This window comes from Suncus etruscus, chromosome 3, assembly GCF_024139225.1.
Source record: "Suncus etruscus isolate mSunEtr1 chromosome 3, mSunEtr1.pri.cur, whole genome shotgun sequence".
Taxonomy (NCBI): Eukaryota; Metazoa; Chordata; class Mammalia; order Eulipotyphla; family Soricidae; genus Suncus; species Suncus etruscus.
Genome location: NC_064850.1, coordinates 20,789,755 through 20,809,373, shown reverse-complemented (window position 1 = coordinate 20,809,373; position 19,619 = coordinate 20,789,755). Strand labels below are relative to the sequence as shown.

The following is a 19,619-nucleotide window of genomic DNA, read 5'->3' as shown; positions in this document are numbered from 1 at the left end:
GCTGCTTACAAGGCAAACGCCACTGTGCTATCTCTCCGGGTCCCAGGAATGATTTCTGAGCAAAGAGTCAGGAATAACCCCTGAGCACCGCCGATGGGTGAGGTCCCAAAACAAAAACAAAAACAAACAATCAGAAAGAAGCCAGAGACACAGGAATAAACATTTGACTTTATGGTGTTAACAACTCTGAAACCCGCCCCGCCCCCCCCCCCATTCCCCAGCAAAGGGCAGTCCAGCTCCCAGAGCTGCAGACTGAAGGCCAGTGGGTTTACAGATCATAAATCCTGTGTGACCCTGCGTGTGCACAGGCCCACCTGCCCCTTAACTCAACACATCCAATGGGCCGGAGAGATAGCACAGAGGTAGCACATTTGCCTTGCATGCAGCCAACTTGGGAGGAACCCGGTTCAATTCCTGGCAGCCCATATGGTCCCCCAGCCTGCCAGGGGTGATTCTGAGTGCAAAACCAGGAGTAATCCCAGAGCACCTCTGGGTGTGGCCCCAAAACCAACCAACCAACCAATCTATAAAGTTAAAAAAAAAAAACCACCACACATCCATGGGGGCTGAAGCGGTGGTGCAAAGCGGTAAGACGTCTGCCTTGCGCGCGCTAGCCTAGGACGGACCTCGGTTCCATCCCTGGGCGTCCATATGGTCCCCCAAGCGAGGAGGGATTTCTGAGTGCATAGCTCAGGAGTAACCCCTGAGCGTCACTGGGTGTGGCCGAAAAACAAACAAAAAGAGAAACCAATGGAATCGGGCAGCTTTGAAGACACGCCCTATTGGGGGTGGTTCTTGATTGAGCAGCTCCCTGATCAAGGTAGCGGTGGGAAGCACCCTAACCACTGAACTGGGCTGTGTCAGGAGCCGTTTCTGGAATCTAAACCAACTGTGTGCACCTTCGGTCCTCCCAATGTTCCCACCGTCCACCTCTGGTAATGCATTCTTCTCTGATTAACCTGCTATGGTGCAATATGAACTTAGTAACCAGGACTGTTACTAAGGCTTAAGGCTTGTCCTCAACATAGGTGGGTCCCGGCTGCATCCCCAACTATTACGAAGAGTCTACACTCATTGGAGCTTAGCTCCGACCATTGTTTATATTTTTATTTTGGGACCACACCTGGAAGCACACAGGGGTCACTCCTGTCTCTGTGCTCAGTGCTCATTCCTGACAGTGCCCCCAGAGACCATCTGAAATACCAGGGATTAAACCCTGATTAGCTGCATGCAAGGCAATAGCTCTAACTGCTGTATTATGGCTCTGTCTCTACAGGGATTGTTCTTGGCACTGCTTAGGGTAGCATGTGGTGCCATAGACAGAACTGGAGTCAGCCACATGCAAGACATTATTTCTCACTCCTGTATACTCTCTGGCCCCTACATCCTAAAGTTTAATCTTATGGCAGGGATGGAGAGATGGCTCCAAAGACTGAGAGCTTGTTTTGTCTACAGGATCCTTGAGTTTCATTCCTGTGACAGGATAGTCCCCTAAGCACTGTGAGGAGTCATCCCTCGTCATGCTAGAGTAGCCTTTAAGTGCCTCTGGGTGTGCTTACAACCCCCCTCCCCGAACCTCAAACTCTTCACGACAGCCTTCTAGGGGAGTAGTGCTCCTAATTTATGCTCATTTCATAAGCAGCAAGACTGAGGCCCTCATGTTCTCACGTGCTTATTCACTCATGTACTCACATGAAAACACACTCAAGTACACACATATATACCCATGTGCTCTCATGCTGATTTGGGGTGAGGGGTCAGCTATTGTGGGGGCCCCTAGGGACTCACCTGGATTATCTTCTTGCAGTTTTTCCACTGGGAAACCTTCCTCTTGGTGTTTTGACCTTGCACTGCCTTATATATCACATCCAGCTGTGGGTGCATGGAGTATACACTTTCCAAGATCTTGGTGAACTGCTCGGTCACCAGCACGTTCTGTTAGGAGGGGAGGGGATCCATCATGGGAATGGCGCTGCCATGGAATACCTCAGTGTCCAGGTCAGAGATCCGCAGTAAGAGTGAGTTGTCTTTCCTGGTACATTCTGCAGCATACCCCTGTGGGGCCAGACATTGATGGTTTCTGAACTGAAAAGTCTTAACTTCTGTGGTTTCGTAGGATTTTTTTTTTTTTTTGGTTTTTGGGTCACACCCAGCAGCGTTCAGGGGTTACTCCTGGCTCTATGCTCAGAAATCGCTCCTGGCAGGCTCAGGGGACCATGTGCGATGCCAAGATTCGAACCAATGACCATCTGCATGAAAGGCATGTTATCTCTCCGGCCTCGAGAAATATATATATATATCTGCTCTAAGGCTCAGTGGAGTTGTCTGTGGCAATAAAGGAGGCTTGCATGGGGAAGGGGTAAAGAACCCAGGTCTACACCTGCATATGGAAAGGATTTTTATGGCCTGCCCCATCCTGGCACAAGGCACATGGGATCCTCAGAGCCCTTCGAGGGTTCTGGAGAACATGTGTTCTCTGAACAGGTGTTCAAGCATTTGATTCAATCCTCAAAGGAGGTTCTGAACATCATTTGCCTTTTCTTTTTTTTTTTTTTTTTTTTTTTTTTTTTTGGTTTTTGGGCCACACCCGGTGACGCTCAGGGGTTACTCCTGGCTATGCGCTCAGAAGTCGCTCCTGGCTTGGGGGACCATATGGGACGCCGGGGGATCGAACCGCGGTCCGTCTCCTAGGCTAGCGCAGGTAAGGCAGGCACCTTACCTCGAGCGCCACCGCCCGGCCCATCATTTGCCTTTTCAAAGATTAAAATCCATGCTTAAAAGCTAAGATCTTAATCTTGCCTGTCTAAAGTTCTAGAAACGTCTGCCAACCAAGACATGCCAATATCTTTGAGAGTAATGGGGTAACTATGGATGAAGGGGAGGAAAAGGATAAATGCTCAAGACTTACTTCTGGACTCTGTGCTCAGGGGTCACTTCTAGAGGGTCTTAAGGGCCCATATGGGATGCTGGGAATTGATTTCTTTTTTGTTTTTGGACCACACCCATTTGATGCTCAGGGGTTACTCCTGGCTATGTGCTCAGAAATAGCCCCTGGCTTGGGGGGACCATATGGGCGGTCTGTCCTATGCTAGCACTTGCAAGGCAGACACCTTACCTCTAGTGCCACCTTCCTGGCCCTGATGCTGGGAATTGAACCCAGGTGAGCTGCATGCAAGTAAATTGCCTAACTCACTGTACTACCTCTCTAGCCCCTGGTAGACTTGTTAAGTGACACTGTGACCTCAGAGATTATATATCACCAGGGCACCAATAATATCATGCATTTTTTTATATATAGTGCCAGGGATCAAACCTAAGACCTCATGCATGCAAGACATGGGGGTTTCCTACTGAGCCACACCATTAGCCCCCAACAGCATCATTGTTCATTTCTTTCTAATATACCCAGACTGTGCCAGGGACCATGCTTCTAAACCATCCTGGAGACACCACGCTAAATATCCACCCAAGCCAGTCCTGTGGCTGACTGAGGCTGTGGTGTGAGGGTTCAGGTATACTTGGGTTTAAGATGAGAGCTGGGGAGGGCAGAGGCCTCTGGGAGAGAGAGCCAGGGGGATAATGAGGAGTTTGGGGCCTGGAGGGAATGAAACAGGATGAGTCATGCTTTGCCTGTTGGAGTTCAGGATTCATCCCTGTCACCACATATGATCTCCAGAGCACATTTGGAAATAGCCCTGAGTATTGCTAAAAGAGGCCCCTACCCCAAAAAAGAAATAATAGAAGCAGTCCAGGACAGGGAGGGGTCATGGAGACAAGGTGAAGAGAAACATGGGTGTGCTTTCAAACTTTCTAAATCTCAAAAATTATTGCTTAAATATCAAAAGTGTTCCCTTTCAGATTTCTTCAATGCTATTACTGTAAAGCAAGAGGAGCCTAACAGCTTATTCTATTGGATGCTAGTCAAAAAAATTAAAATTACAGGGCTGTAAAGATAGCACAGAGGGTAGGGTGCTTGCCTTGCAAACGGCAGATTTGAGTTAAATTTTATATGGTTCCCCAAGCACTGCCAGAAGTGGGGCCGAACCAGGAATAAGATCTGAGCATAGTCCGGTGTGGCCCCCAAATCAATAATAAAAAATAAATAGAATTAAAGGATATTTGCTTTTGGTATTTCCCCCATGTTATGTAATATATCACCATTAGCTTTATTGTAGTCTACATACCTAAAATAATATTACAAAGAAAGAAGAAATTAAGAAAGAAAGGAAGGAAGAAGGAAGGAAGGCAGGAAGGAAGGAAGGGAAGAGAGAAAGAAAGAAAAAAGAGAGAAAGAAAGAAAGAAAGAAAGAAAAGAAAGAAGAAAGAGAAAGAAAGAAAGAAAGAAGAAAGAAAGAAAGAAAGAAAGAAGAAAGAAGAAAGAAAGAAAGAAAGAAAGAAAGAAAGAAAGAAAGAAAGAAAGAAAGAAAGAAAGAAAGAAAAAGGAAGGAAGGAAGGAAGGAAGAAAGAGAGAAAGAGGAAGGAAGGGAGAGAGGAAGGAAGGGAGAAAGAAAGAAAGAGGAAGAAAAGAAAGGAAGGAAGGAAAAAAGAAAGAAGAAGGAAAGAAAGAAAAAGGAATCAAGGAAGGAAGATAGGAAGGAGGAAGGGAAGGAGGAAGGGTGGATAGGAAGAAAGGAAGGAGAGAGGGAAGGAATGAAGAGGGAAGAAGGAGGGAAGGAAGGAAAAAAGAGAGGAATCGGGTGTGGAACCCAATGTCTTTATGAGAAAGGATCATATGGAAATAGACATGCACCAGGGAACTGGCCACACACAGCTGCAACTGAGTTCTGAGAAATGCTCCTGCAGGTCACACCATGTCCAGCCCTGCCACATCTGCATCGTGGACTCTACTCCTAGCTTTTAGAACTGAGACCAGCTATTTCTTTTGTTGAAGTCACCTGTTGGTGGTACTTTGCTCTGACAACCCAAGGACATAAACATCTATTCCCCCATCTGAGGAGGCTCAGATGAGCAAGGGACTCACTTTGGAGGTGCACAATTATAGGGTTATTGGATTCACAAGTTCCCAGCTCCATGCTGATTCAGGCTGGAGTAAGTGAGTCAGTTGAGCTTTATTAGGCTTTCCTCCTTCAACAAGAGACTTTCAGGGGCCGGGCGGTGGCGCTAGAGGTAAGGTGTCTGCCTTGCCTGCGCTAGCCTTGGACGGACGGACCGCGGTTTGATCCCCCGGCGTCCCATATGGTCCTCCAAGCCAGGAGCGACTACTGAGTGCATAGCCAGGAGTAACCCCTGAGCGTCACCGGGTGTGGCCCAAAAACTAAAAAAAAAAACAAAACAAAACAAAAAAAAAAAAAAAACAAGAGACTTTCAGCCTCAAAGACTGCTAGAGACAGCACAGGGAGCATGTGCCTTGCACATAGCTTCCCTGGGATCAATCCCCAGAACTACTAGGAGTAAACCCCAGTACTGCCAGCTGTGGCCCCCAAATCAAAGAGGTCAAGAGAAATACAAATTTTTGCATTTTTAACTTTCTAACTCACCTGTGGTTCTGGGATTGCCCTGGGACTAGTGCCTCTAGCAGATTTGATTGCAGGTAGAGTGGGATGGGAATCTCCTGCCTTTGTTTCCTGCTCTGCTCCCAAGCTCAGGTGCTCAGGGTTGGAGTTGCTGGGACATGGTCCTTGAACCCACACTAAGGACTGAATGATGGCTCTATTGAAAAGGCCCCTAGAGGGGACAAGACTATTTTCATAAAGAACATATGCAGGAGACTTGGGTGAATGCAGCTGCTGGGAATTGCCCACACAGAGGGCTCCCCTGGTACAAGCCATTATCCTTTGATCACTTACAGAAATATCAAGCTCTTCCATCACGGATTTGGGGTTCTTTTTGATGGCTTGGATGAGTGAAAGAGCCCCTTCCACATTTATAGGGTTCAGGAAAAGCTGTGGGAGGAGGAACAATACAGGAAAACGAGATGGATAGGAGAATTTGGCTCAGAGCACAACTGTTTCTTCCACAAAATCACAATCTGTCTTCTTTTTAGACTTCTCTGTACCTGTTTATATGTACCTGTCTGTTTACCCAGTCATCCACTCACTCACCTAATCACAGTGTTCATATCATTGCTCTATCATCTATCCTTCCATCTATCCATCCATCAACTGCTCAACCACCAACTCACCTGTTCATCAATACACCCATTTATTCAACATCCATTTACTGAACCACCTGTTCAACCTTTTGTCTATCTCATGTTCATCCATCTATCCACCAACCCACTCAATCTCCTTTCCATGTCATAGCTCAATTTTCCATTCATATGTCCATCCATTGAACTACCAATCCACCCAATTTCTATTCATCTCACTGTTCAACGATTCATTCATTTCCCAACACATGTCCATCTAACTTTTCATCTTACCCATCTATATGATCCATCCATTTACTGACTCTTCATTATGAGGGGTGCCCAGAACTCTGGGAGGCCCTGGAGCTTAGCCCTGAGGCAGGGTCTCCCAAGGGAGAAAAGGAGCAGAGAATGAGGACATAGTAGTCAAGAAACTGTTAGAAAGGTGAAAGTAGAGCCTGGGAGCATAGATGGGCATGGAAAGGCATGAGGCTAGGGATGCCTAGGAGAAGGGACCCGGATCTGGACAGCAAGGTATGGGGAGCAGATGGAATGGAAGTCAGAGTTTTGTTCAAAGAGCACTCTGCTATCACTTCTCTGCCTTTTGGCTAAGATCAAGTGTAGCGAGCACTCTGCTGGTGGAGAGAAGAGCTGAGAAGAGACACTGGTGGTAGGTAGAAAGGTGATTAGAAAACAATTACTGTAATGCAGGAGAGCTGAGGGTTTGCCTCAGAGACGCAGTGGGGAATTTAGTAGTTCTGGTTTTGGTTGTTCACAGAGGGAAAGTGGGGGATGTGCATGTGGAGGGAGCATATTCACCCAATGATTTTCTCCAGTGATATCCAGACCATCACCTTGCTGCTTCCACTTTGACAGACATGACACATGTATATATGCACACAGGGTGTGTGTGTGGACACAGTCATGAACACACAAATACAGGCATTCCCATATGGATGCAGGGACACTTGCATGCACACAAATGTGGACACACATAGATACACTAACATGCAGCAGACACACATATATGGACACAGACACATGGACAGACACAGAGGCACACGTGCAGGGAGATATGACTCTGTCTCTCTGTCTCTCTCACTGGCTATTCCCGTGGGTGGAGATGGTAAGGACCTTCAAAACTTTGAGGCTCTCGTTGACCTCCAGTCCTCTGCTGATTCTGTTTATCCCGTCATTGCTGATGTTGTTGCTGGTGAGATCCAGGTAGGTGAGGCAGCTGTTGACTCTGAGGATGTCCCCGAGAGCTGAGGCTCCCTCATTCCCAAAGCCGTTCATGGAGTAGTACAGCTTCTCCAGGGTTACGTTAGTCTCCAGAAGAGGGAGGACAGAGCCTTCTCAGAATTGTGGACTGCTTGTTTGGCCAGGGACCACACCCCACTGGGTTTTGGGGGGCCATGAGAGGAGATATGGAACAGATCTTCCTAGGCCCTAGACCCCTGTGGGTCCCCAGACCTCCCTGGGTCCCCACACTTCCTTGGATGCCCAGATGTTCCTGGTTTCTCAAACTGGGTCCTGGGCCTCCTCTCTCCTCTCTCTCCTCTCTCTCTCTCTCCTCTCTCTCTCTCTCTCTCTCTCTCTCTCTTTCTCTCTCTCTCTCTATCTCTCTCTATCTCTCTCTCTCTCTCTCCCTCTCCCTCCTTGGGTCACACCCAGCTGTGCTCAGGGTTACTCCTGGCTCTCTGCTCAGAAATCGCTCCTGGCAGGCTCGGGGGGACAATAAGGGATGCCAGGATTCAAACCACCATTCTTCTGTATCCAAGGCAAATGTCCTACCTCCATGCTATCTCTCTGGCCTCACCACTCTCTTTTGATCTCAGGCCATCCTTTAACTCTTAATTCAACTGCTCTCTTGAAGCTCCCTTAGGGGGGATACTTTGACTGGCATGGAGGCAAACTTACCTGGACAGGATCTCCACAAAAGGAATTGTGGGAAGGAGACAGACCTACCATGTGCAGAGCACAGAAGGGACCCCAGGCCCCCCTCTCCACAGTGACCATGAGACAGTGGTTCAAGACATGAGTCGGAAGGTGGATGCTGATTTCACCCTGGCTCCTCCCTCACCCTTGAGAGCCCCTTACCCGAAGGCCACTGCACAAGGCCACAGATCCCCAGGTGTGGATGTGATTCCAACTCAGATCCAGAGTCTTGAGCCCGATGTTGATGCCTGGGAGAGGAAGGGAACATCTCAGTGTCTTCCTTATCCCAGAAACTTTGTCCCCTGGAGCCAGCAGGAGGTGAAGGGCCTGAGGGAAAGGGGTCCTTCATGGAGAAGCAAAGCAAAACTCTGACAGGACATTTTTCCATATTCATTTGCAGCTCCCCACCCCCAGTTGCAAGTGAGTTCTGATGCAGGAGTTGCAGTGGCAGCTCCCACCCCTTCAGTACACTCACACCAGCACATCCCTTAAAGCAGCGTTTTTCAACCACTGTGCCATGGGAAAAATTCCAATTTCATCCATAACATGCGGCTTCAGCATGATTGGTCTATATGTGAGCTGAAATGCATGTTACAAACTATAAAAACTAAAGATAGAGAGAAACTGAGAGCTGTTGACGAAGAGCTACGTGTGTGTCTTTCTTTGATTCTGACCCACATTAAGTAGCTTTGAAACAATTATAACTTAAGTATTTTATTCTTACTAGAATGTTCCTATTTTTATGGAAAAAAAATCTTTTTTTTTTTTGGTTTTTGGGTCATACCCGGTGGTGCTCAGGGGTTACTCCTGGCTGTCTGCTCAGAAATAGCTCCTGGCAGGCATGGGGGACCATATGGGACACCGGAATTCGAACCAACCACCTTAGGTTCTGGATCGGCTGCTTCCAAGGCAAGCATCACTGTGCTATCTCTCCGGGCCCATGAAAGAATATTTTGACCCATGAACCTTTCCTTCTGTTCTCTTCTTTCTCCTGAATTACACACCTCAAAATGCTGGCAGGACCCAGGGTTTGGTATGAAGACCATCCACTCAACTCTGACTCTACTTAAGCCTGTACTATCTCACTGGGTGCCTGTCTCTGCCTCCAGGGCTACCCTGTGGAGTGGACATCTCAAATATTATACTTGATGAAAATATTAGCCCTAAGCCCCTACCCTGATACCAGTGACCCCCTTGAATTTTCCTACTATAGTAAATAGCACCTCTTCCTATCAGAAGCTAAATAAATAATCATGAATTTGGTGCTCTGTTCTTGTGCTTTTATTGGTGTGTTTGTTTGGAGTCACAATCGACAGCCATAAGGATTTATCCTTACTCCTGGCTCTGTACTCAGGGATTACTGCTGACAGGGCTAAAGGGACCTTATGCAGTGTCAGGGACTGAACCCAGGTTTGTCGGGTACAAACACGAGCCCTACCTGCTTCACTCTCTTTCCTGCCCTCGTTCTTCACATAGCCAAATCCTTATTTTTCCCTCAAAAATGTGCTCAGAGCTCCCTTCACTCCTCTCTCTAGATATCTCATTCCCACTTCCTCTGACAGCCATGCTAGTCTCCCTTACTCCTGCCTGCTTTCCTAATCTAGATACAGCGATGCTTCTAAACCTGCCAGCTAAGTGGAACCAGCCACACCGCATGACTCTCTTCATGTAGTATGACTCCCAGAATTCACACTTGCCAAACCTAATAGTCCATTGTTGCTCCCCCCAAAAGCCTTTCCTTCTCCTCTCCTCTGCGTAGAGTGATGGGGGCCTCTGTGGTAAGGTACATGGATCCCACACAGAACAGGGAACAGGAACCGGAAATGGCAGCTTAGGCTCAGCTGCCCTGATGGTTGTGATTCCAGAACTTTGAAGGCTCTTGCTCCTTTGATCCTCAGGTGTCAGAAGAAAATCACCTCCCCGGAGGGGCTTCCTCTCATCATCTCATCTAAATGAGTTCCCTGTCTCCACCATCCCTCAGCCCAGAAGTCCTCTCCTCTAATCATATACTCCCGAGAGGAACATTTAGTCTCTTTCTTCCTTTCTCTTTCATAACGGTTTTGCAATAAAACTCCTGTCATCTCTCTGTGTGAGAGTTTCTATGGAGAGAAATTGCTACATCAGGGAGTAGATGCATTCTCAGTTGTACTAAATCGGATTATATTACTCTCCAAAGCGCCTCTGCAGAGCGGCTTCCGCATGCTCTCATTTCTCCCCTGGTGTTCACTGTCCTCTGTTCTCTGAGTTGAAAATCTTGCAGTTTGGGGGGCTGGAGCAATAGTACAATGGGTAGGGTACTTGCCCTGCTAATGGCTGACTGGAGTTTGATCCTTGATATCTTATATGGTGCCATCAAGAGTGATCCATGAGCAAAGAACCAAAGAGCCTTGAGTACTGCTGGGTGTGGCCCCAAAATAACAACAATAACAAAACATCTTCCGGTTTCAGTAGATGAGAGAAGTGTGTTTTTGTTGTTTTGCTTTTCTAATGACTCAAGTTTCAAGCATTTAGATTCCTTTGTCTACATGACTTTACCAGTGTTCTGAGGAGGAAATATCACTGTCTAATTAATCCCTAGGCTTTTGAACCAATATTCTGAATATTTATCTTCTGTATTACACAACTGCTGCTGTTTTCTTTTGAGGGGTGGCATACACGGTAGTGCTTAGGGTTACTCCTGGCTCAGCACTCAGAAATCACTCCTGGCAGGCTCAGGGGACCATATGGGATGCCGGAGATCAAACCTGGGTCTGTCCTGGGTCAGCAGCATACAAGGCAAAAGCCCAACCGCTGTGTTATTGTTCCAGCCCCAATTCCTGTCTTTCAGTGGGATCCACAACACCTTTTATGATAGGGGAGTTTCAAACTTAGGGTCAGGTAGAGGAATTATTTTGTGACCCTGTGTGCCCACCATGTATGCACAGCACTTTTTCTTTTGTTGTTGTTGTTGTTGTTGTTGTTGTTTTGGGGTTATACCTGGCAGCACTCAGGGATTACTTCTGGCTCTGTGCTCAGAAATCACTCCCGGCAATCAAGCCTGGGTTCATCTCAGGTCAGCCTGAGATGGGCAAACGCCCAACCGATGCGCTATTTCTTCGGCCTCAACACTTGTTTTTTCTGTTGGATCACTTGTTTGCTGGCTTTTCTGCCCACCCAGTCAGATGCTCGACTCCCTTTCAGGGGATGCCTATGGCCCATTTCTATGCATAACATTCAGACAATCAAGACAGGAGCTCTGACTCTAATAAGCAAGGGTGTTCGGCCCTCTCCTAAGCAGATCATCCTCTCTGTAGGACACTCACCCAACATCAGTCCCAGGTACTCTCCTGCCTTATCCGAGAACTCATTGTGACTGAGATCCAGCACCTTAATCTGGTAATTGAACTAGAGAAAGAAACAGTGGAAAGAGATCATTGAGGTCTTCCGTGGAATGGCAGATACTTCTTCTTTCTCAGGGATCCCAGCCTCCAGGACTCCCAGCCCCCAAAACAGAGGAGGCTAGGCTTCTTTCACCCCAGACAGCTGCACAGTCAGTCTCTGTTTACCATGGCTGAAAAGTCATTTGCTGTGACTTTTGCCAGAACCCACAGACTCTTCACTTCCTTTCCCATGGGAATGGCCTGTGCTCTAAGCTCCTGGCCTCCATGCTCCCCTAACTTTTCCAGGCTGCTTGTCTGCATCCAACCCCTTGCTTCTTACCGCCAGGGATTGGCAGAGCAGTTCTGCAGCATCATCTTTGAAGTGGTTTCCTACAGTGAAGGTGGCATTAGCAGCTTTTCCAGAAGAGGCGCCTTCACCCTTCTAGAGCCTGCCTTTGCCAGTCTCTGTCCTTTGGGACAATAGCCACAGAAAAGGTGATGGGTTTTTTTTTTGTTTGTTTGTTTTTGTTTGTTTTGGGGCCACACCTGGTGGGGCTCAGGGGTTACTCCTGGCTTTGTGCTTAGAAATCTCTAGTGGGATGGGGCCGGGCGGTGGCACTAAAGGTAAGGTGCCTGCCTTGCCTGCGCTAACCTTGGACGGACCGCGGTTCGATCCCCCGGTGTCCCATATGGTCCCCCAAGCCAGGAGCAACTTCTGAGCACATAGCCAGGAGTAACCCTTGAGCGTTACTGGGTGTGGCCCAAAAACCAAAAAAAAAAAAAAAAACCAAAAAAAAAAAACAAAGAAATCTCTAGTGGCAGGCTTGGGGGACCATAAGAGATGCTGAAGATGAAACCTAGGTTGGCCATGTGCAAGGCAAATGCCTTCCCCACTATGCTGTCATTTCGGCCCCAAAGTGAGTAGCTTTTTGTTTGTTTGTTTGTTTTTTGCCACACCCGGTGGTGCCCAGGAGTAACTCCTGGCTCTGTGCTCAGAAATTGCTCCTGGCAGGCTAGAGGACCATATGGGATGCTGGGGATCGAACCTGGGTTCATCCTGAGTACTCTTGCCATGTGCAAGACAGACACCCTACTGCCGTGCTATCTCTCCAGCCCCCATGATAGTGTTCTTAAAGCAGATACATGAGGGCCCGGAGAGATAGCACAGCAGCGTTTGCCTTGCAAGCAGCCGATCCAGGACCAAAGGTGGTTGGTTCGAATCCCAGTGTCCCATATGGTCCCCCGTGCCTGCTAGGAGCTATTTCTGAGCAGATAGCCAGGAGTAACCCCTGAGCAACACCGGGTGTGACCCAAAAACAAAACAAAACAAGCAGATACATGAATGAAGAAGAAAAAGGAGAAAAAGAGGTGACTCCACACCTTTGTATTACCTAGTCCCTTTGCTCTGAGCCACTACTGACTAGGAAGTTGCAGGAGTTGGTGCATCATTTCTTAGACAGCACCCACCCTTAGTGCCTGGAGTCTATAGTCATAAAGAATATCCTGCAGAACCACATCCATAAAGCCTGGCTGGGACCAGAGGGGATGAGAGGGAACTTGTTACACATGCAAAATCTAAGGCAAAATCAAAGAGCCAAAATTTTAAACTGTGAGAGTCAGAGAGCCACACCATGCAGTGACCTGCTAAAACAGACAAACACACAAAAGCATATAATTTTAACAATAATATGTTAAACACATATTGCATTTTGCCATTTTGAGTGAGGGTAAAAATCCTGTATGCCACCCCTGATAAGGAGTGCCCTCTAGCCAGAGGTGCTTAGCATTTTCTCCTGGTTCTGTGCTCAGGGATCACTGCTGGAGAGATTCAGGGGATCATTCTTGGTGTTGGGGATTAAACTGAACCACGTGCCAGGCAAGCATCCTACCCACTTTTACCTTTCCTATTCTCTTCCTTATATTTTTGATCTTTGATACCACATATGCTCCTCTGAATGTGGTGCCAGAGATCAATAATAGTAATAATAAAAATAATTAAAATAATAATTATTATACTATTATTATTGTGTTTAGGGCACAAGCTTTGCATGTGACTAACAGGTTTATTCCTGGCACCACAAGTTTCCTACAACAGCACTGAGTGGTCCCCCAATGAGGCCCCCAGCCCCCCTTGATATCTCAGATAATACTTCACAACAGACATTACAGGACCTGAGCAAGCTCTGTTGTCTTGAGAACTGGTAGTACATCCACCCCAAAGCACAGCTTGGGCAATCCTGGCCCCTCAAAAAGATGGAAGATTGTGAGTCAGGAAGAAAGAAATGCAGTCAAGAAAGCAAGCAGAATGCAGGATAGAGAGAAATGGTATTGAAGGGTTCTTGGCCCCATCAGAGGGTCAGGCACCCCACGTGACGAGATGACTTTTTGTTTTGAGCTATACCTGGTAATGTTCAGAGGGGGCATATGGGGTGCCAGACATTGAATTCAGACTGTCTGTGTACAAGACAAATGCTATCTCCCGACTATGCTATTGCTCTAGACCCTAGGAGATGGCTTGAGTGGAGAAATGGGAAAACTTGGAGCAGAGAAAGCAATGTTTCAGAGTGAGTCAGAAATATTAGAGAAAGGCTGGGGTATGTCTCAGGATGTACTTAGGTCTGAAAGACATAGGCCCCAGTTCTCCAGGCTCTTACCCTCCTCTCCTTTTCCATAGTCACTCCCTGCGCCACCAGCCCACCTGAAAGCTGGAGCTTGGAGATGGAAGAGGCATTCTTCTGAAAGAAGTTGGAGATGATTGTGGCTCCCTCAAAATTAAGATCATTCTCAGAGATATTCTAAAAGGCAAGAAAGCACTTGAGCTTGGCAATATTACATTGGGGAATAGTAACAAAAGCTGAGAGAGAGAGGGAGGAAGAGAGAGGGAGAGGGAGAGGGAAAAGAGAGAGGAGGAAGGGAGAGGCGGGGAAGGGAGAGGAGAGAAGGGGAGAGGAGAAGAGAGGATGAGAGGCGGGGGAGAGAGAAAGGGAGGGAGTAAGGTAGAGTATGTGAGAGAGAAAGATAGAAAGAAAGAGGGTTTCCTGAGGCCTGCTCTGAGGGAAGAAGAAAGGACAGGGAGCTTTGAGGAGAGGGGAGATTGGGGTAGATTGGAGTCAAGCCAACACAATGAGTTAGTCTGGGGATGTTGTTAGGGAAGTTTGTTGCAAAATAAATGAAAATAAGATCTGGGCAAACAATCATTGCTAATTCTCCACATTGATAAATGAATTGCTGTGGAAGGAAGAGGTGGAAATATACATAGTCCTTTTAGGTATGGAGAGATGCTTTCTATTAATGGTCTTTGTTGTTTGGGACACACCCAGCAGTGCTTGGGCTTACTTCTGACTCTGCTCTGAGATCATTCCTGGTGGGATTCAGAAGACCATATGCAGTGCCAGAGATCAAACTGGGATTGGCTGAATGCAAGGTACACAAGTACCTTACCCACTACACTGTCTCTCCTGAGCCTCCCTCAACATTTTAGTTGGGGTAAATCTTACAGCATTTGTTAATTTAATCCTTTATTTTTGGGGGCTGGTCACCACACTTGATGGTACTTTAGAGTTTATCTTGGTTCTTTGCTCATGGATCACTCTTGGCAGTGCCTGGGAAATCAAATGGGGGTACTGGGGATCATACAAGCAAGAGAAGAGTCCCGTCTACTATAATATCTTTTCAGACCCTCAATCATTTTTTTTTTTGGTTTTGGGGTCACACCCGGCAGTGCTCAGGGGTTATTCCTGGCTCTGCTCTCAGAAATTGCTCCGGCAGGCATAGGGAACTATATGGGATGCCAGAATTCGAACCACCATTCGTCCTGCTACCTGCAAGGCAAATGCCATACCACACTGTGCTATCACTCTGTACATTGAAAAATGATTGGTATGTGGTATGGCATTTGCCTTATATTATATTAGCATGGTGGTATAACTACCACCTTTCTCTAACCATAGACACTGTCTTTCATGAACTGATCTCTTGCCTTTAGTGTGTTGAAGAAATTCACTTTAAGCAACTCTGTGGAAGTGAGTTTCAGTCCCACTAAAGCGGGTTGCTATGGTTCAGACAGAAACTGTTCCCAGGTTGTGCCCTGGTAGCACAGAAAGCTGAAAAACTGCCTCAGGTCCAAGCCAAGTGGGGGGCTGCTGTGGGCTGGGCAGGACTGTAGGTGTATGAATGGACTATGAGAGCAGTGTGGGCATGTGGGGTTCGAGGGGTGGCACAGTACCAGCTCCTGCAGGTAGTAGTTCTCCTGGAGCATCTCCACCAGGTATTTTGTGCCTTTGTCGGTGATGAAATTGTCTGCCACCTCCAATACAGCCACAGACGTGTTGGACTTCAGTCGCCACCATGAGGAGTGGAAGGAGAAAGACCAGAGGTTGGTGACCTCACTTCCTGGCCCTGGGCCCTTTCCCAGAAGTTGTACCTTTACCTGAACACTCCTGCCTTGGCTATGACCAGCCCTTCTGGAATTGGGAGTGAGAGGAGATACTGGAGTGGAAGGCGAGCCAGCACCCCTAGTTGTACTAGGACCTGACACCTATTCGTGTGTGTGTGTGTGTGTGTGTGTGTGTGTGTGTGTGTGTGCATGCAGTTTGGGATCACACTGGTGAGGCTCAAGAGTTACACTTGTTCTGAGCTCAGGAGTGACCCTGGGTGGTATTCCGAGCACCATATACAGTGGTGGGGTTGGTTGCCTGCAAGATAAGCACCTTACCCCTGACCACCTCTCTGGCCCCATGATATAATTGTGGGCATTTCTACCTAAAGGGATTAGGGGAGTTACAAGATAAATGTTAAAGCAATTAAAATTATGAAAAGTAAGAGACCCAAAGTAGCGCTAAACAGATTTCAACTATTAAAAGGACATATCTATGGGGGAAGAGAGATAGCACAGGGGTAGGGCATTTGCCTTGCATGTGGCCAACCTTACAGACATGAGTTCAATTCCTGGCATTCCATATATTACCCTGCGCCTGCCAGGAGTGATTTCTGAGCACAGAGCCAGGAGTAATTTCTGAGTGCCATTGGGTATGATTTCCCCCCCCCCCCCAAAAGGACATAGATTAAGCCAATTAAGAAGGACATTGAATTAAGTATAAAAATTTAAAAATGGGCCAGAGCAATAGAACAGTGGGTAGGGTGTTTGCCTTGCATGTGGCTGACCCATGTTCGATCCCCAGCATCCCATATGGTACCCTGAGCCTGCCAGGAGCAATTTCTGAGCACATTTCTGAGCTTGTTCCGTGCATGCTTCTAAAGAAGCAGGAGTTACTTAGCCTTCACTAAGTTTGAAGGGTCTGGACTTCACCCCTTAGATACCATGTAAGCTAGTCTCTGTTCTCTTGGGTGTAACCTCCCACCATGAGGAAATAACTTGGGAACTAATAGCTGTGGTAGTTCTCAGTGGGACTTTCATTCTCCCTGTCCCAGGGTAGAAAGGGTTGAGCTGAGCAATCTGAGGATGTTCACAGTACATCCATCAGTGAGGGGAGCAGCTGGCAGGACATGAATGGGAGAATTAGTGCTAACTTCTGTCAGTACTCTGTGATCCCACCCCCCAACTCCACTCTTCACAACATAGTCCAGGTTCAGCACTCTGAGGTGGGCAACTTTCACTTGTGCTCAGAGGGCAGTGAAATAGCCCAGATGGCCTTCCAGCCGACATGTTTGCTAGCAGAGTTCAGCCTTTGGGGATGAGATACCACACGGAGTCCTCTTGGGACTGCCCCAAGGTCAACTCCAGCCAAGCTCACCCTCAAGGATGAGTGTCTAGGTTCCCTTGGAAGTGAACTGTTGGCGAAACGGGGTGAACAGAGGTCAGCCTAGCTCTCAAGGGGCAGCCTCTCACCCAGAACAGGACATGAACTGGGCAGGTGTAGGAGAGACTTCCCGAAGTACAGAACATGATCCTTCTTATCAGGGAACCATCACATGTACAGATCAAAACAGCAGAGCAGACACACTATGCTCAGGCAAGCAGCATGTCTGCTCCATGTCTAGTTCTCCTGAGAACTAAGGGGAACGCCCCTGCCCCCCCCCCAAAAAAAAAACCCAACCACTGCTACTGAGGAAGGAAGGGGCCAATCCTGAGAGAATTTCACCATCATCCACTTTCCCCCACCACACTCATGAGGTAATCATGCGTTCCTAACACTTCATCAATCTGCCTTTCAACACTCCACACTCATGGCTTTGTTCCCTGCCTTCCCTCCTTCCCCTGCACCCCTGGAGAGCAGCACAGTCTCACCTTGGAATGGGCCTGGACTAAATGCAAAGGCTGCGTTGTGTCCCAGAAATGAGTGAGTGTTTTTCCCTTTTTACGTGGCAGTCCCTAAGTGAGCAGGCAGTGGGGTGTGAGTAGGCTGGTTTGGTTTGAAATGATATGGGTGTTTTTTTTCCCTGCTTGGGAAGTTTGTTTTGTATGCAATCAATTTTAGTTATGAATTCAAGGTCAAGTCCATTTTCACTCATGCCAAGCACAGAGAGGGAGGAGAGAGAGAAAGAGAGGGGTGGGTGAGAGAGAGAGAAGAGAGAGAATATAGGGATTGCTTTGCACATGATAGACCCTGGTTCAATCCCTGGAACCACATATAGTCCCTTTAGCAATGCCAGAAGTGACCTCCTAGCACTATTGAGCTGAGTGTGGCCTCAAAACCAAATTAAAGAGAGGAGAGACAGACAAACAGGCAGACAGACAGAGCAGATATATGGTCCATCCTCTGAAAGCAGGCGCTAAATGAAGTTCAATGGAATATTCTTCAAGACAAAAGTCTGTTTGGAAATGGAGCCCTAGATGCCATCTTGAATAGGTCCTCACAGACTGGCCTACAGAAAAAGTGCTCTGGGGTCAGAGAGATAGCATGGAGGTAAGGCGTTTGCCTTTCATGTAGAAGGTCATCAGTTCAAATCCCAGCGTCCCATATGGTCCCCCGTGCTTGCCAGAAGCAATTTCTGAGCCTGGAGCCAGGAGTAACCCCTGAGCACTGCTGGGTGAGACCCAAAAACCACACACACACACACACACAAAAAAAAAAAAAAAAAAAAGAAAAAAAGAAAAAGTGCTCAGACTTCATAGGCCATGGATCGAAGCAGCCTCTTTCCCAGGAGCAAGTGGAAATCCATGCTCACTGAGGAAAAACTGGGGCAGCGAAGCAGAACGTAGGATGGGGCAGAAGTGTAGTTGCATTTCAGAATTCTCTGGGGTGTAGGGAACTCCCCACCCCACCATGTGGCCATTCCCCCACATCCGGCAAGCACCATGTCCCCACCACCATGCTCACCACCATGGTGATAGCAATAGCTTTGATACCCTTGGGGCCCAACCCGTGGTGGTTGAGGTTCACCACAGAGTCCTCCATGGTGTGGAGGAAACGGGAGATGGGCACGACGCCCACTAGCTTGCAGGCTTCCAGGTATAGCTCCTTCTGTCCAGTGGTGAAGAATTTCTCGGTGTCTGCTAAGAAAAATGCAAGGGGAAGACATGGGGTCTCATGCTCTCCTCTGCCCTCCTCGCTTACAGGCTCCCTCTATGACCCCCCCCCCATTTATCTATAGGAGTGTGTGCTCTGAGGGCAGGAAGTCAGCCTGTGGTGAGAGGGAACCCCTCTCTCTGGGGACTCTGGGAAACCCCAAGCTAACATCTCCCTTAGGCTGGGACTTTCCTGGGACAAGTAGCAAGCAAGTCCCAGCTCTGAAAGGCCAGCAAAGGACAGACCTATTTATGTGAATGTGCATCTCAAAGTCTGATTCTTTTTGTTTGTTTGTTTGTTTTTGTTTTTTGGGTCACACTCGGCGGTGCTCAGGGATTGCTCCTGGCTGTCTGCTCAGAAATAGCTCCTGGCAGGCATGGAGGACCATATGGGACACCGGGATTCGAACCTACCACCTTTGGTCCTGGATCGGCTGCTTGCAAGGCAAATGCCGCTGTGCTATCTCTCCGGGCCTTCAAAGTCTGATTCTGCTCCTAACATGTTGGCAGGGCTAAGGGGATACTCAAAGGGCTGAGTAGCTGCCTGGCAGCGAAAAGTCCCAAGTTCAATTCCTGGCACCATCTGATCCCCTTCCCCCTCAATATCCCACCAGCATTGCCTGATGCATCCCTGGTGAAATCAAATCACCAGCATGAGTTTCAGTGGGAGTGAGTTATTGAGCTCCAGTGCACCCAGGGAAGGTACCTTTACCCAAATGTTGGGCCCATAAATGAAGTCTTACTCAAAGGCTTTTGAGAAATGCTC

At 47.8% G+C, this 19,619-nt stretch overlaps 2 protein-coding genes across 2 annotated transcripts in view; one reads left to right on the top strand and one right to left on the bottom strand.

Moving 5' to 3' along the window:
- Window positions 1-19,619, top strand: part of LOC126004088 (peroxiredoxin-1) — a 1,184,503-nt gene that overhangs the window by 43,641 nt on the left and 1,121,243 nt on the right. The gene's annotated exons all lie outside the window — the stretch shown is intronic.
- LRRC74A (leucine rich repeat containing 74A) overlaps window positions 1-19,619 on the bottom strand; it is a 47,348-nt gene that overhangs the window by 22,671 nt on the left and 5,058 nt on the right. The window contains exons 3-11 of the mRNA XM_049770709.1: window positions 18,666-18,838; window positions 15,611-15,718; window positions 14,084-14,180; window positions 11,726-11,775; window positions 11,329-11,410; window positions 8,189-8,274; window positions 7,223-7,417; window positions 5,808-5,903; window positions 1,789-1,935 (exon numbers count right to left, since the gene is read on the bottom strand). Of these exons, the coding sequence (XP_049626666.1) occupies window positions 1,789-1,935; window positions 5,808-5,903; window positions 7,223-7,417; window positions 8,189-8,274; window positions 11,329-11,410; window positions 11,726-11,775; window positions 14,084-14,180; window positions 15,611-15,718; window positions 18,666-18,838 (1,034 nt within the window). The remainder of the gene's footprint in view (window positions 1-1,788; window positions 1,936-5,807; window positions 5,904-7,222; window positions 7,418-8,188; window positions 8,275-11,328; window positions 11,411-11,725; window positions 11,776-14,083; window positions 14,181-15,610; window positions 15,719-18,665; window positions 18,839-19,619) is intronic.